Below are 14,361 nucleotides of genomic sequence, written 5' to 3'. Positions count from 1 at the left end.
GGCACCAGCTGCACAGAAAAGGTTTTATCGAGTTTATAGCTTTAAAAAAGGATCAATTTTTACATGTACATTACAAAAAGAACCCCAACCAATCTGCAGTTGGGATCTTCAGGGGTTACTGAGCTGATTCTATCCACCCAAAGCTGACAGCAGCAGGCAGGGCACAGGGGGGTAGAGGGCACTGCACAAGCCCGCTCCCCCACACACCACCCCACAGCCATCAGTGTTTATTTTGCAGGGGTAAAGAAAAGCCCAAGCCCAAACCCAAACAAATCTACAGTATCTTGCCATGAGGTTGGATTTTTTTTGGTGGGTTTTTGTTTCTAAGCAGAGTTTCAGTGCTGAAACTCCTTTGGTCTGAACCCCCCTGCACCCTGAGAGTATCCATCACACGTGGCCCTTCTGACACCCCCAGCCTTGGAGGGCTCTTCCCCTCTCTCCTCCCATCCCATCTTCTGCTCAGCAAGAAACCCCTAAGATACAAGTGGAATAATTACTCTTATAAATATATTTATATCATGTAGGAAAAATAAGGCACTTGAGGAGGGTTACAGCTCGTCTAATTCTATGACATTCTAATCAGGAAGAAAGATGGGTTAGTTTCTGAAATGAAATTAAAATGAATGTTAATACAGCAATAAAAAACATTGGATCCACTTCCCACTTCAAGGCTTTGTTTGAAAAGAGAGAAGAAAGCAGCCCCCAAAATGCAAGAGCAATGAAACCTGACCTGGGGCAGCTGCCTGTGCCCCACGCCAGGGCCCTGCCAGCCAGCTCCCTGCCGAGCCCCTCAAGGGCAGGTGCCTCCCCAAAGAGGCACGTCCAGTAACTCCATGGACTGCACCATGGAATAACAACAACACATCCTTTTCCCTGAAACACCGCTCTGCAGTTTCTTGGCCATCTGGGAGCTTTCGGGAGCCACTTCCCTCGATCTGGTCGGGAGCTTTGGGTCTGATAAGGAGAGGAGAAAGCGGTGAAGGTCACGGACTGCGGCTGAGGCTCGAGGCTGAGCCCGGGGAGCGGGGCCCAGGCTTCTCCCTGGCAGCGAGAGCGGGGAGGGGGGCGGCGGGGGAAGAGGCTGCCGGGAGCAGCAGCCGAGCGCTGCGGGAGAGGACACCGGGAGAATGGTTAACCAGCAGCCAGGCAGGGCAAGGGCAAGGGCGCACTGGCAGCTGGGCAGGGCAAGGGGAAGGCAGCGCGGGCTCTGCCCACGGCACACAAGGGCTGTTGGGCTCTGTGTTGCCATTGTAGACTTCATGGCAAGAAGGGGAGCAGGGAGGGACTTCAGCTGCCAGCTCTTGCTTTTGGCTTTCTGAAACGCTTGAGGTTGACCTGCCGTGGCATGAGCCCCACGTGGGGGAAGGAGAAAGGGAACACAAAGTGACCACGATGGCAGCTGAGTCCAGCACCAGCCCTCGGCCTGCACAGTTACAGCACAGCTGCTCTGCCTTGCAAAGGTTGTTTTTGGCACCTCTCCTCTTTCCCTGCTGCTCTCAAACACTGAGCTTACTTGGTGGCCCAAGTGCTCTGTGATGTTGCAACGTTGCTCAGAGAGGCCGGTTGTTTCTCAGGGGTGTCCCCATCAGCTCATTTTGCTGCTTTTTGCAACTACAAGAGGTTTGAAAAAAAACAAACCAACCCCCAAACAAACCAAACCCAACCACCAGCCCTTCCCTACCTTGTCCATAGCCCTTCTCTGTTTAGAATCTCAAGAGTTTTGCTTCTTGAAAGTAGAGGGTGGTTACAGCAGGCTGGCATGGAGGAGGCAGCGTGGCTGCCACAGCCTCCTGCAACAGGCAGCCCATGAGGCCACCCTGTCCCCAGCGCCCCGAGGCATGGCCCTGCCTGACAGACCATCCATCTGGCTCCCACAGAACACGGCCCTGCTCTGTATTTCAGGCGACAGCAATGGTCTCTCCCCTTCCCCAGCGGGGGCCAAGTCTCGTTAAGGCAATGTAAAACGACCCCTGCTTTGGCATCTGCGAGCTCGGCGCCTGCCCGTGTGAGAACGCTGTCAGCCTGGCTTAGCTGAAAGGGCTGTTTTCCCCAGGAACCTGTCTCCCAGAGCAGCCAGAGGAGGATGCTCAGAGAAAGAGGAGAAAAACAAGAGGCAGTGATTCTCCTCCAGCCCCCTCCCTTTCCCCGGCTTGCAGCACTAATCAGTTTGCATTTCCAAGTGCCTCCACTGCACGATGGCTCGCTGGCACTCGAGGGGTTTGTTCCCTCTTGCAGAACCTGGAAGGAGCACTGCTCAGATGTTCCCAGCCCATCAGGATGCCTCACCCTCTACACCCTTTGCCTCCTGCCCAGCAGCTGATTTGCAGACAAGATCTGACGGTGTAGCAGTGCAGTAAATCTCTCGGGGTCGTGCTGGATCTCAGCTTGATCCGCACCCCAGAACAGCCCATCCTCCAGGCCATCATCTTGCTCTGTCAAAGATTAAAAGTGCTCACACACACACACACACACACACACACAAAGAAATCAGTAAGAACTCAATGGCACACACCAAAGCCATCAATCAAACCCCAAGAAGGATTTTCAGCAGCCTGGCAGCCTGGGGCTGGGCCTGACGTTCCAGGTTTCAGCAACATCATTAAACGAGGCGAGGCAGAGAAGAAAGGACAGGCACAGGCTGGCAAAAATACTATAGGAGAGGAAAGGCAAAGAGGTCAGAGAGTTGGTCCTCATGGGACGTGCAGTTGGTCCCACCCCAGAACAGCTGGACCCACCATCTCCAAAAGGCTTTGGAATTACTTTCTTGAGAGTTACATCCAAACTGGAATACCCAAAGCACATCTGTAGCATTGGGGGTGTCTCTAGATTTGCAAGATATGCTTATGTTCTAAGGAAGGCAACAGAAAAGAGCAATAAAACCTAAGTCAGCCAGTTCAAGTTCACCATTTTCTCCCCCCTGCCAGTACCGTATGTGGAGGGAGCAGCCTGGGAATCCAGAGGGTTAGTCAGGAGAAGAAACATCATCTTAAAACTAACTAATGAATTCTAACAACAAACTGATGGGAAACGATGTAGGTGAGGTCTGATGTAACTGATGGGCAACTCAGTTGACACACAAGATGGTTTTAGGCACACAAAGTCCCCTCCTTGGGTGGAAGGGAAGAGGAAGCAAAGGTAATACCAGCGTTTTCTGCTACTGGAGTACCTGTGAAAAGAAGTACAGTCGCTCCACCAGCAAAAGCACCTCTTCAAACCCAGCACTGCCCTAAAGAAGCTGGAGATGGCCATGTGCCTGGGGCTCTGAGAAGCCCTCCCCACACCATCTCCCTGCTCTAGGCACTTGTTTTTACTGCTTTTTAAGCACCCTCTCGGCATCAAGTGGAGACCCCAGCAGAGTGGGGTTTCACCACCACTGAGTGTTGCCCACAGTGTCTCAGCAGGGCGAGAATCCCGGCAGCCCTTCTGCCCTGGCTCTGCATCCCTTGTGCAAGTCTCCTTTGGCAGACTTGTCCAGGAGATTTGAGGAAGGTAAAGGCAGCTCTTAAAAGGAAAAAAAAAAAAACCCAAACCAAGAAGTCTCTCCTTGCATTGCACCCAATGCACTTCCCCAGCCCTGGAGCCAGGGAGCGCAGTCCAGGCAGGGGAGTCTGGAAATAATACTAAGGGGGTCAGAGGGGGAAAGAATTGTGCACTGTTGTCAAAACCTGATTATTTGACAGTGGGATGCAGCAGAAAACTGACATTTCAAGCCCATTTTCTTGCAGCACTACCAGTATTCACTGGAAAGGGAGAGCCATCAGATCAACCTTCTGCTGTCGCAGTGAGAAAACCAGCTGAAAACGTTCTTCATCTGAAAGGCCAGGCGGCCGCAGCAGGATCATCCATCTTGACTTTACCAAATCCCTCAGGATGGAGGGTTTATGTGTGCTCTGCCTGGTGGCATCCAGAAGCTGGAGGTTTAGCTCTCTTTTAAATAAGCAACCGTTCCACTCCCTCCAGCTAAATCCCAGCCCAGTGTCCTCAGAGTCTGTGAGGAGACCTTTTGGAAAGGCAGAGCACAGGAGTCCTGCCAGAGCAGGAGGGAGAGGGGAGACACGCTGCTGGTTGTCTGAAAACCCTTTGGCACATCTTTGGTTACGGGATGTAAGAGGAAGCAGTGGAAGGTTTGGCCACCTGATTCTTTTAAGAAGGTTTTAACCCAGGAGAGAAGGGGAAAGGAAGGGATGGGACCAACGTTAATCCGACCATTCGTCCTCATCGAACTCGGACGAGTCGTCCTCGGAGTCGCTGTACTCCACAGCGATGCGGCGCGACAGGATCGTGGCCACATCGTTGCCCACAACGTCCCGCTTCTCCTGCTCCCTCTGCTCCTCCACCTTACGGAGCTGGAAGCCTGTGGGGAGGAAGATAAAGGGAGGGGAATCACACAAAGGCTTTTGGTCACACTGTAGCCTCTAAAATAGCCATCCCTTTGATGTAAATGCTCTGAGCACGGCAGGCTGTCCTCTGCAGGGAGCACTGGACATGCTGTGGGGTGAAGGATGGGGAATGAGAGCCAGGACAGGCCAGGTGGGCAGCTGTGATGGGAAGGGAATCATTGCTGTGCTGCTCCGAGGGGTTAACGCTTCTGCTGTCCCATCCACCACCAAACCCGGACCACAGCACTGCCCTCTCCATAAACACCTTGTGCTCACAGCAGGGTGGGCAGCCAAGGAGGGAGCCTGAGGGACAGATCTGGAGCAGTGAGGCTGTCACAAGGCTGCTCACAAGGCAGCTCCCAGGGCTTCTGCTCAGAGCCTGGGGGTGAAGGAGAAAGTCCTCAAACCAAAGCCTTACCTTGGCGAATGGCTGACAGTAGATCACTCCTGGCATCACTAACAGCAGGCAGGGACGACTTGGGCTTGGAGGCAGAGGTGTCTGAGGGTGGGGGAGGTGGAGGGGGCCCATCCAGGAGACCAGAGGACAGAGGGGGTGGGCCAGGAGGAGGTGGGGGCGGAGGGGGGGGTGGTGCATCCCCACTGCCTGGCTGTGGCAGCGGAGGGGGAAGCACAGTGCTGTATTCCACTGCTGGAGGGGGAGGCGGTGGGGGGGGGGCAGCAAACTCGGGGTGAGGAGGGAAGGAAGGGGGGGAGGGGGGAGGGGGGGTTCCCGGGGATGGGAAGCCCGTGGGGGGTGGTGGAGGGGGGATGTTGCCCATCACTGGTGGGGGAGGAGGTGGCGCCGGAGGAGGGGCAAAGCCCGGCCTGGCTGCTGAGGGGGATCCGATCGGAGGAGCTGGTGGCGGGTGGCTTGGGCTGACCAGGCTGGATCGCTTGGTCCCTCCAGAACCAGAACCCCTCTGGTTGTCTGCAGGATAGCTGGTTGCAGCAGAAGGAGAGAGGGAAATAAGTCTGTTAGCTGTGAGGCCAGATTGAGACTGTACAGCCTCAACATTAATGCAAATCATGTGTGTTTGTTGTAGTCCAGACAAACGTCCAAGTTCCAGCTTTAACTGGCGTTTCCATGAGACCTCGTTCCCTGGGTTTAGTTCCCTCACAGTGTTTCTTTTGGCCTCCATCACGAGAACAAAGGAAAGCTGCTGGGGACCAACAGAAACGTTATCACCCATCCCATCTCCCAGGCTGAGAAGAACATGAGCCATCTCACCCTTGTGCCAGAGGCCAGTCTGAGCTCAGAGCAGCCTCCTGGCTGAGGAGCTCCTGCAGTCACTACCCCTCCAGGCTGAGGTCAGGCTTGTGCCACGCCAAGCGGGGCTGTCTCCCGTGGGGACTCCCACAAGGGCTGAGAGGGGTGCCAGGAAGGCATATGCTCTGAGCACCTGCTCAGAACAGATCCCCACACTGGATTCCACGGCTCAGAGCAGGGAGTGTGGCAGCCACGTCTCATAGCTTGCCGTGGGGAGCAAAGACATGGAAAGCCAACGTGCTTGTAAGGAAAACACTGATTCCTGAGTGACTGAACCTCCCATTTGTGGAAGCTGTTACACCAGATGCTGCAATATCCTATGGTTGTGTGAAGGAAGTCCTAAATTGCCATTTCCTTCCACAGTAAACCAGAAAAATGAGGCATCATTTGCCACAAAAACGTCACAGTTTTTAACAGTGCACGGTGTTGATCCAAGACAGACTACTGGAGATCAAACCTAGCTTCCAGGGTTCTTTAGAAACAACCACCAAAACAAAACCAGAGAGGGGAGATCTCTATGGCTAGGCAGAGATCTAAGCAACTGCATAAGGCAGCGTAAGCTTCATCTGAAAGCTCGTTTCTGCTCTGCCCTAGAGGAACGTGCTGCAGAGTGGAGTGCTTGGTCTCTTTGACACATCAGAAGAGCCTTTTCTGCAGCGTTGCTGCCTTTGGATAAGATGGAGACAAGCTAAGGCAGTCTTGTCTATCAGACATACTTCCTCCTGTTACTCTTGACTCTGTTTTACTGCCTTGAAGGGGGAAAAAAAATAAGCTACTCTCTTGTTTCACCTTTTGTGTCTTGAGCCACTGCTGGACCATAATTCTCATCTCTAGAGGTGACTGGAAGTCACCATTTTAACCCATACAAAGCAAACTTGCGCTGAAGTTTCTGGGAAGAAGTCAGCTGGTATGCTGGAGTCCCTTCAATTTAACTCCATCTACATCTCAGCACCCACGAGGTGCCTTTGCCAGAGTCCACAGGGCAAAGAGCATCACGAGAGAAGCGAAAGAAGCTGCTCTTTGCACAGCTCCAGGGGGAACACAGAGTCTACATGCTCTGTGCTGGAAAAACCATGCCAGGCCTTTAACTGAGACCCTTCCAGAAGGGGAATGAGCCTGCTCTAGCTCTCACCCAAGCCCACCGTCCCCTTCTGTGTGGATGGGATTTAGGGGGAGCCATCCCTGCCCGCAGTTGCGCTTCCCCTCCAGACAGGAGCGTTCTGGTTCCCATACAACACCCATCAGGAAGTTCTGCTGAACTATCTCAGCCTGCCTCATGTCATCCTTTTACACCACCTCCTACTCCTCGGTGACAGAAGGGATCCCGTAGGCTTACCTAAATTCCACCGGGGGTGGAGGCAGGCTGTCATCTGGGAACGAAGGAGGTGGTGGCACAATAGAGTCAGTCTGCGGCGGCGGCGGGTAGCAGTTCACCTCCATGCTCTCGTTGGAGCCGATGCTGCCGTTCTGATACACCATGTTGGAGGGGTACCTGAGTGAAAGCAGGGCAAGTAATTCATTTAAAGTGTTCCAGGTGATGTCTGAAGCTCATTTTGCCCCTTGCTTGCAAGCAGTTTGTCTCCTGGAAGGGTCACAACAACCAACCGTGAGGCAGTTCAGCCACCGAAGGGCAGTGACATTAACCAAGTGGATGGAGCCACCTCCAAGAGTTAGAAATGAGGTTTTCTAGCAGGAATGGCTTTTCCCGGCACGGTGGGATGTGCCTTTAGGTGGGACCTCATCAACTACCACAACAGGACACACGAAAAAGCCTCAGAGCAATCTTTTTGTTTAAAAAGCATTTCTCAAAGCATCCCATATGAAGGCTCACATCCAGCTGTGTCAGCTCACTCCACAGAATTCTCTGTCTACAATCTGCCCAGATGCTCCCATGTCTGTTTATTGCTCCCACACCCCTGAACAGCATGAGTGTATGTTTTAGTGAACAAGAAAACACCACCATTAAAAAACATGTTTCTTCACATTAGGTTAAAGGAAGAACACTTGTAAATGGTGTGTGTGGACTTGAAGGGCTTGCAGTTACACCAGGTATCAGCAGCTGCAAAAGAGGCACTCAGAAGTGCCAAAAAGTAAGATTATGAATAGGATATCAAAAAGAAACAGTGATGCCATTAAAACTGAGTATCCAGCACTGCAGGAAGAGAGCAACCTCAGCTTTCAGTGAGCTCCTTTCACTCTGGGGTGGTGGAATAGCCCTGTTTCTCAAGGGCTCTGGTCTTTAAGTGAATCAAATGCACGAACGGGCTTCCATGAGAATAGAGAGGAGCAAGAAAATGGTGCTGTTGTGCTGCTCCACTCCTCTGCTAGAAACCAAACCTGTTCTCCTATTAAACTAAAAGCAAGTTTTATTTTTAGCTGGAGAGTGTGATTTAAAGAGAGATTTTTTCTTATATGAAAGGAAGCTGCAAGGAGCGAACAAGCGAGAAGTGCATTGTGGGGAATTCGGGCTGCTTCCAGCCTCGCTGGTGTCAAAAGTTAAACCAATTCCCAAGCCAGAAGAGCTAGAGAGAGATCTGCAGCTTGAAATACTTGGATGAGGACAGCCCCCGCTCCAACTTTAGGGTGTGAAATGTAACAAAGCAATCACACAATAGCAGCGCAGTCGCCGCCTCGCTCCTCGGCGTAAGGCCCAGGGGCTGGGTGTGATGGGAAGGGCATCGCCGCACAGCGCAGGGAGCCAAAGCTCTCAACACCTCTGTGCCCACAAGACAGGCAGAGCAGAAAGCAAGACTCGCTGCTGAAGCTGTTCCTGCCACCTTGCTCAGAGAGTGTGGCTCTCCCTGATTTATTTAGCAAATCTGAAATCAGCAGACGGATTTACTTTGGGGAATGTGATTAGTGGCGGTATCGATCCGCGCTGCAGCCGAGCTGCAGAGCAGGGTGAACTGCATCACAATCAACAGCGCCCGCCCGCTCCCCCTCGCTGGGGAGCTGAACACACAGAGCCCCAGAGTTGCTTACCCAGCAGGACCATGTTTGTCCTTTGACTCGACAAATTCTTGTCCCATTTTCAGCTTCTCCCACTCTTCTTTCCGGGTTTTGATTTTCCGCGGATTCACGTTTCCTCGGTTCGGATTCTCCTTTTTCTCTTTCTAAGGGGAGAGGAATCAAACAGAAGTCTTACTTTCCTTTAAACTCCCTGAGAATAAGGAAGGATAGGACAGACCTGGAGCTGTTTCAAGAAGATACATCCTCAAAGAGGGCCAGGATTTTTAATTTAGTTCCCTGGTTGCTGCAAGCTCCAACGATCTCTCGTACAAAGAAGCTGGAGCACAGATAGCAGAAAAACCACAGACAGCAGAAAAACCACAGACAGACACCAGCAGATTCCCCCAGTGCAGCCCAGACATGATGCCATCATTACTCCCTGGCATCACCAACCTGAGGGCAGAGTAGAAGCTCAGTTTCCCACATCCATTTGGGTTTCTGGCCTCTGTGTCAACACTGCCCAATCCCACCATCACCTTGCTGGTGCGTTCAAGTGCTTTGAGGTGCAAGATGGACCCCTGCCCAACAGGGAACTGGGCTTCAGCTAACCCCACTCTCTGTATTCCATCATGCCCTCAATCTCTCCTTTGTTATTTTGATTGAGAAATTATTATCTCTTTGGATAGTTAATATTCCAGCTGCTGCAAAGCTCAATAAAGTATGCTCAAACTGAACCTTTGATGGTCTAAGTTGGTAAACATAGGTCCTAACCCCAGGCACCCAAACCAGGAACTCTGCCTGCCATTTTCAACTGAAATGGTTTTGTTAAGCCTCATGATTGCCCCTAATTTAAGATCAGGGTCAGGGTTTGCACTCCTAAAAGGGACATTTTCTCCTTTCTTTACTTTTCCACAGCAGAATTTAATCACATCGCTTTCTGTTATCACACTGAGGCGCTGAGGCAGTGGGATCTGCACTGCTTCAACATTCAACAGCCCCCTCTGCAACATCAGAAGGGCAGAAATGGCTCTGACACAACTTCCTCCCCTGCTGACTGCACCAGAGCTGCGTTTGAGGACTACAAATGAGACCATGAGAACCACACGGTGACGATGGCATTCGGAACATTCAGATTAAGGCTATCTTTGTATTTCCCTTTCTTTCTAATTAACAAGGGTGAGAGTAAACTAGAAAAATCTTCACTGAATTGATCCCCAAAGAGCTAAAGAGAGCAAACCTGAATTTTGGATAGCAACTTTGGAGTCCAAGCTTTATTAACACTTCCCACGTGCTGTCCCTCCCCACCACGCCTCTGTTGGCAGAGATATCCCACTTCCTCACCCTGTGTTTCCGCTTCTCTTTCATAATATCCTTGGTGTCCTGAAGCATCTTCTCTTTCCAAAGGTCAAAGAAATATGAAGGATCTGTGTAGAACTTAAGTGCCTCTTTGCCATCATCCCTAGAAAAGGGAAGGAGGGGGGAAAACTCAGACAAACAAAGACCAAGTCACACATTTGTTTGAAGCCTGCAGGAAACACAAGGCCCAGAGGGCAGTTTCAAAGTCTGCAGTGAGAAGGTCAAACACGCTGCTCTCGCCTCTGTCCCTGGCTGAGAACAGGAGCAGACCCACAGCCTCCCCTGGCCTGGCTCTCCCACTCCCCATGGCTTCTGCCCTTGCACAAACTCTCCATTACTCAGCACCTGAAGAGCTCAACTGCTTTGAACAATCACCAAGAGAGCAGCAGGTCTCTCACTTCAACTCCCACTTGTTTTGGTGTGAAAAAAACAAACCAACAACCCTTCTCCAGCTTAGGAACCCTAAATCAGACCAGCAGCGTCCTTGAAACTCCTGAGTGAGCACAAGCACACACACACACTCACACACACACACACACACACACAGGCTCACTCTCCTCCTACTTTGCAGTGCAGCCGCGTCTGGCAGAAGACAGCTGCCTCCAGCTATCTGTAATTACTTTTTACCTGTTCAAAAGATATTTATGGATGTGTGCTAAAGTCTCTGTATTCTGACCCCTTTTTTACTTCTACTACCTACAAGATGAAATCAGAGCGGGACTGCTCAGGAGAACTGGTTACACAGCCAGCGTAGGTCGCATCGGATGTCTCAGCCCAGGCACAGAAGGGCTACAGAAAGCATCTCCAGCTCTACAGGAGCCTGCTGCACCCACCTGGGTGAGAGCCACTTACAGATGTACGCTCTGCAGTGTGCACTGCGGCTTTCTGGAAAGGAGCCACAGGGCTAGAGAGAAGCAGAAGAAAAATGCATCATCTGCACAACACCTAGCATGTTTATGCAGCACCAAGCCAAGCCTTGCCCCAAGGCACTCACAAAAGTGACAGCAGGTAACCAAATATATAATTTTCTAGCTAGGCTCATTTGTACAGCCCCAAAAGCAAAGTTTCATGTAATCCAGAGGATGGAGGTTTCCTGGTGGATCTGTTCAGTAACTCAATTTCCCGTTGGAAACAAGATACTTCAGTTCAGCACAGGATGGGAAACGACCTCCTTGGCAAGCTGGGAGGAAGAGGCACTCCTCTGCAAGGCAGCCAGGGGCCAAGAAGGTGCTGCAGTCGTACCTGTAAGGCGAGAGAATGTTGAGAGGTGGAGGAGTATTGCAGGTCCTATAGGTTTCAAGGACAGGCACGGGGAGAGAATCTCTGTCGAAGAGCTTCTGGTCCTGAGTAGTGGAGCTTTTGAAGGCCTTCCTGGTGTTAATGCCTTGCAGGGAGACTGTAAGAAAGAGGAGAGAGCAAGTGAAGAACAGCTTGACCCAGGCCAATGACACTGAAGATCAAGTAGCTAACATCTGATTTCAGTTGGAGTTCTTGGCATGCTTTGCACTTCTTAAGGTCAGGTTCCTTTTCCCACAGATCTCTTGGGAAACCCAGCAGATCTCAGATCACACCGTGCCAAGATCTGCTGCTCTATAGACACGGCTCTCTTGAGAGTTGCTGATGTGGTCTGGAATCCCTGCGACCAAGACTCAAGCAGCACACCACTCTCAAGAGTGCTCAAGAGGGAGTTTCCACATGGGGACTCACTAACAGGCAAACTGAGACCAGGCCAGAAAGGGCACCCACAGTGAGCAGCACGAGGCTTTTTCAGGAGGGGAGGAAATGGTTCCTCTTAGCCCAGGAGAAGACATCCCAACACCCACCATGCTCATTTTATGGCCATGCACCAACCACACTGACTTAATGAAAAGCTTTACTAAGCTTGGGCTGCAAGGACTGCGCTCCACTCCATTACCTTCCTCTTCTTTGGGATCCAGCTGAGTGACTTTGACCTGCAAGCGGTCAACTCTCTCGACTAGAACGCTCACTCGAGAGGCAAAGGTGTTGGCTTGGGTAAACAACTCTCCAAATATGTCTTCTGCAAATTTACCTGGAATATTAAAAGTGTCCACATTACCCTTGGGACTCACATCACACCATACCCAGTCTCCCCAGCTCGTTTCCTTGAAGAAAGAAGGAAAGAACAAGCCATGGGTTTCTTTTTTTCAAGCTTGTCAGGGTTGAGTTTAACATCCAGGAAGAAAATGTTCTGCTGTACCAAAATCTGACATTTCCAAGGGATCTTCAAGCAAGAATGAAACAATTGAAATATACTTTCAAGTCATTATTAAAGCACAAAAAAAAAGAGGGCTGACAACACTGCTTGGCCTTAATCTGGATGGGTCTGTAGGTCCTTTACAATTCTCTGCTGTTCTGTTTAGTAGACAAGCAAATACAGTTTGTATTTGTATTGCTCTGGAGAATCTCAAAGGCTCCCAGTCTCCAGCAGCCCTGCCTCCAGGGTAACTGGCACATATTTGCAAGCTCAAAGGACTCTGGAACTAGAGAGCAGCCCCAGTCCTTGATCCTAAAGCCAGAGCTGTAACCGCAGACGAAAGCACTGACCCTTTTGTTCCTTCAGGTGGCAGTGTCTGAAAAATTGATGCGTTCGCGTTCATTCTAAATCAAAACCGAAGGGGAAGTTCTCAAACAGGGCTGTTCTCCCTGCAACAGCTCAGATTGCCCAGTGGGCTGCTATGACAAACACCATCCGTCGTTTGGACTGCAGGAGTGAGCCCAAGGGCTTGGATCAGGAGCTCACTGCACCACTTACAAGCGTAACAGAAAGATGTCCCCTGTCCTTAACAGTTTAACATGCAACAAGAGATGACCACAGGTAGACAGAGATGGGAGAACTGGAAGAAAACCAAGAACTTACCGTTGAGTACTGGATTTTTTGTTCTGCTCTCAGGCATAACCCAAGATAGAGAGCCCTAACCATGCTGAGGACAACGCTGATCAGAACAGACTTGGCACTGACAGCAGACAGAGGCTCATGGAGTTTCCACTGATGGGAACCATTTCCAGCCACGGCTGTTGAGTACAAGGCTGCTCCCAATAAGCAGTCTGGTTCTGAAGTGCACCATCAGATGGTCAACAGTTTGTTCTGGAATCTGTTACTCCTAAAGATCCTCTCTGACATTCAGGAAAGGCTCACCAGTTGGAAGGCTAACTTTTACAGCAATCTTGGAAAACGTGGTTGTCTGCAATGAGTCACATCAGAAAGACAAGTGTCCCTCCTACAAGGGCATCCCCCCGAGCCCAGCTGCACAAACACCTCCAGCTCTCTGAACTGACAAAGCAGCTACTCCTTCATGCTCCTGTGCTGCTCTCTCCACTGCCAAGCACAGGGAACCAGGCGGGTTAAAAATCAACCTCCTCCATCCCTTTGGTGGCAATGGCAGCTTCAAGTGTTTGTAGAAAGCAAACTGACCTCCTCCTTCCACTCTCCCAGACAATGCAGTCACCACACACGCTCCATTAACAAGCCCAACTAGCTTTCCCTAAACTCACCAGAGGGATTTTGCTTCTGGAGACCTCTGGGTCAGGCAGCTCTTGCTATAGTCAGGCTGCGTGAAACAATCTCTATATTCAACATCTACACAAGCCCAGCTCTCCTATTTGACCAAAGAGGGTGAGAGTGTTTCTCTAGGGGACAATTTGACACTCCTTAGCAACAGTTCAAAAACTGAAAGTTGTGATGAGACAACTCTAATGAGAACTGAAAATCATTTCTGAATTTCACAAGGAACTGCAACAAGCACTAGGGAAAAAAATAAAGCTTTTGGTTTGCAATGCTGAGTAGGATGTTTCAAGCATAAAATTACATACAAACAACATTGTATATACTGGTCTTGACCCTGGAGGGAGAAGAGATGGTCATCATTCCCCTGCCTGTGTAAGTGTACCTACACAGCTATCATCCAGCAGCCCACACACCCTTCTGTTTCATCTACGCCTTTAGATGGGGCAAAGCAGAGATTAATTTTTTGGTTTAGTTACTTTGACTGCAAAAGTGCAGCTTACAATCAGAATTATCTTTGTCATGCACTGGCAGGAAGACAGACGGCATGATTTAATAGGTCTTTCCATCTTTAGCTTGTGGATTCTATAAAATCACACAGAAACGCGCAGCCGACTTATACAGAGTGCTACCAGCTGTGATAGTAACGAAGGGTAAACTCACTGGAATATGAAAGTTTGACAAGATTTATGTTTGCATCTTTGTAAAGAGACTGTGGTGCACTAGGCATGGCTGATTATTCACTTGACAGGCCTGTCACAGCCTACTGAACCTGCTTTACGTTCTGTAATATCCAACGAATGAGGAAGGAGAGGATTTATTTTGCAGAAGTAAGAAGAGAAAAAAGAAGAGGGAGGGAGGGAGGCAGGAGTTTGGTCATTTGGGTG

General features: G+C 50.5%; 1 protein-coding gene across 2 annotated transcripts in view; it reads right to left on the bottom strand.

Annotated features, from left to right (window-relative positions):
• Positions 1–9: 9 nt before the first annotated feature.
• Positions 10–14,361, bottom strand: part of WASF2 (WASP family member 2) — a 33,112-nt gene continuing 18,760 nt past the window's right edge. For both annotated transcript variants that reach the window (XM_062014747.1, XM_062014748.1), the window contains exons 3-9: positions 11,867–12,001; positions 11,194–11,347; positions 9,937–10,054; positions 8,629–8,759; positions 6,983–7,138; positions 4,798–5,318; positions 10–4,354 (exon numbers count right to left, since the gene is read on the bottom strand). In XM_062014747.1, coding sequence (XP_061870731.1) covers positions 4,197–4,354; positions 4,798–5,318; positions 6,983–7,138; positions 8,629–8,759; positions 9,937–10,054; positions 11,194–11,347; positions 11,867–12,001 — 1,373 coding nt within the window. In that variant the 3' untranslated portion in view covers positions 10–4,196. The remainder of the gene's footprint in view (positions 4,355–4,797; positions 5,319–6,982; positions 7,139–8,628; positions 8,760–9,936; positions 10,055–11,193; positions 11,348–11,866; positions 12,002–14,361) is intronic.

The sequence above is a fragment of the Colius striatus genome, chromosome 24 (genome assembly GCF_028858725.1).
Source record: "Colius striatus isolate bColStr4 chromosome 24, bColStr4.1.hap1, whole genome shotgun sequence".
NCBI classification, from domain to species: Eukaryota; Metazoa; Chordata; class Aves; order Coliiformes; family Coliidae; genus Colius; species Colius striatus.
The sequence above is the reverse complement of the archived record's forward strand: the minus strand, read 5'-3'. Positions and strand labels throughout refer to the sequence as shown.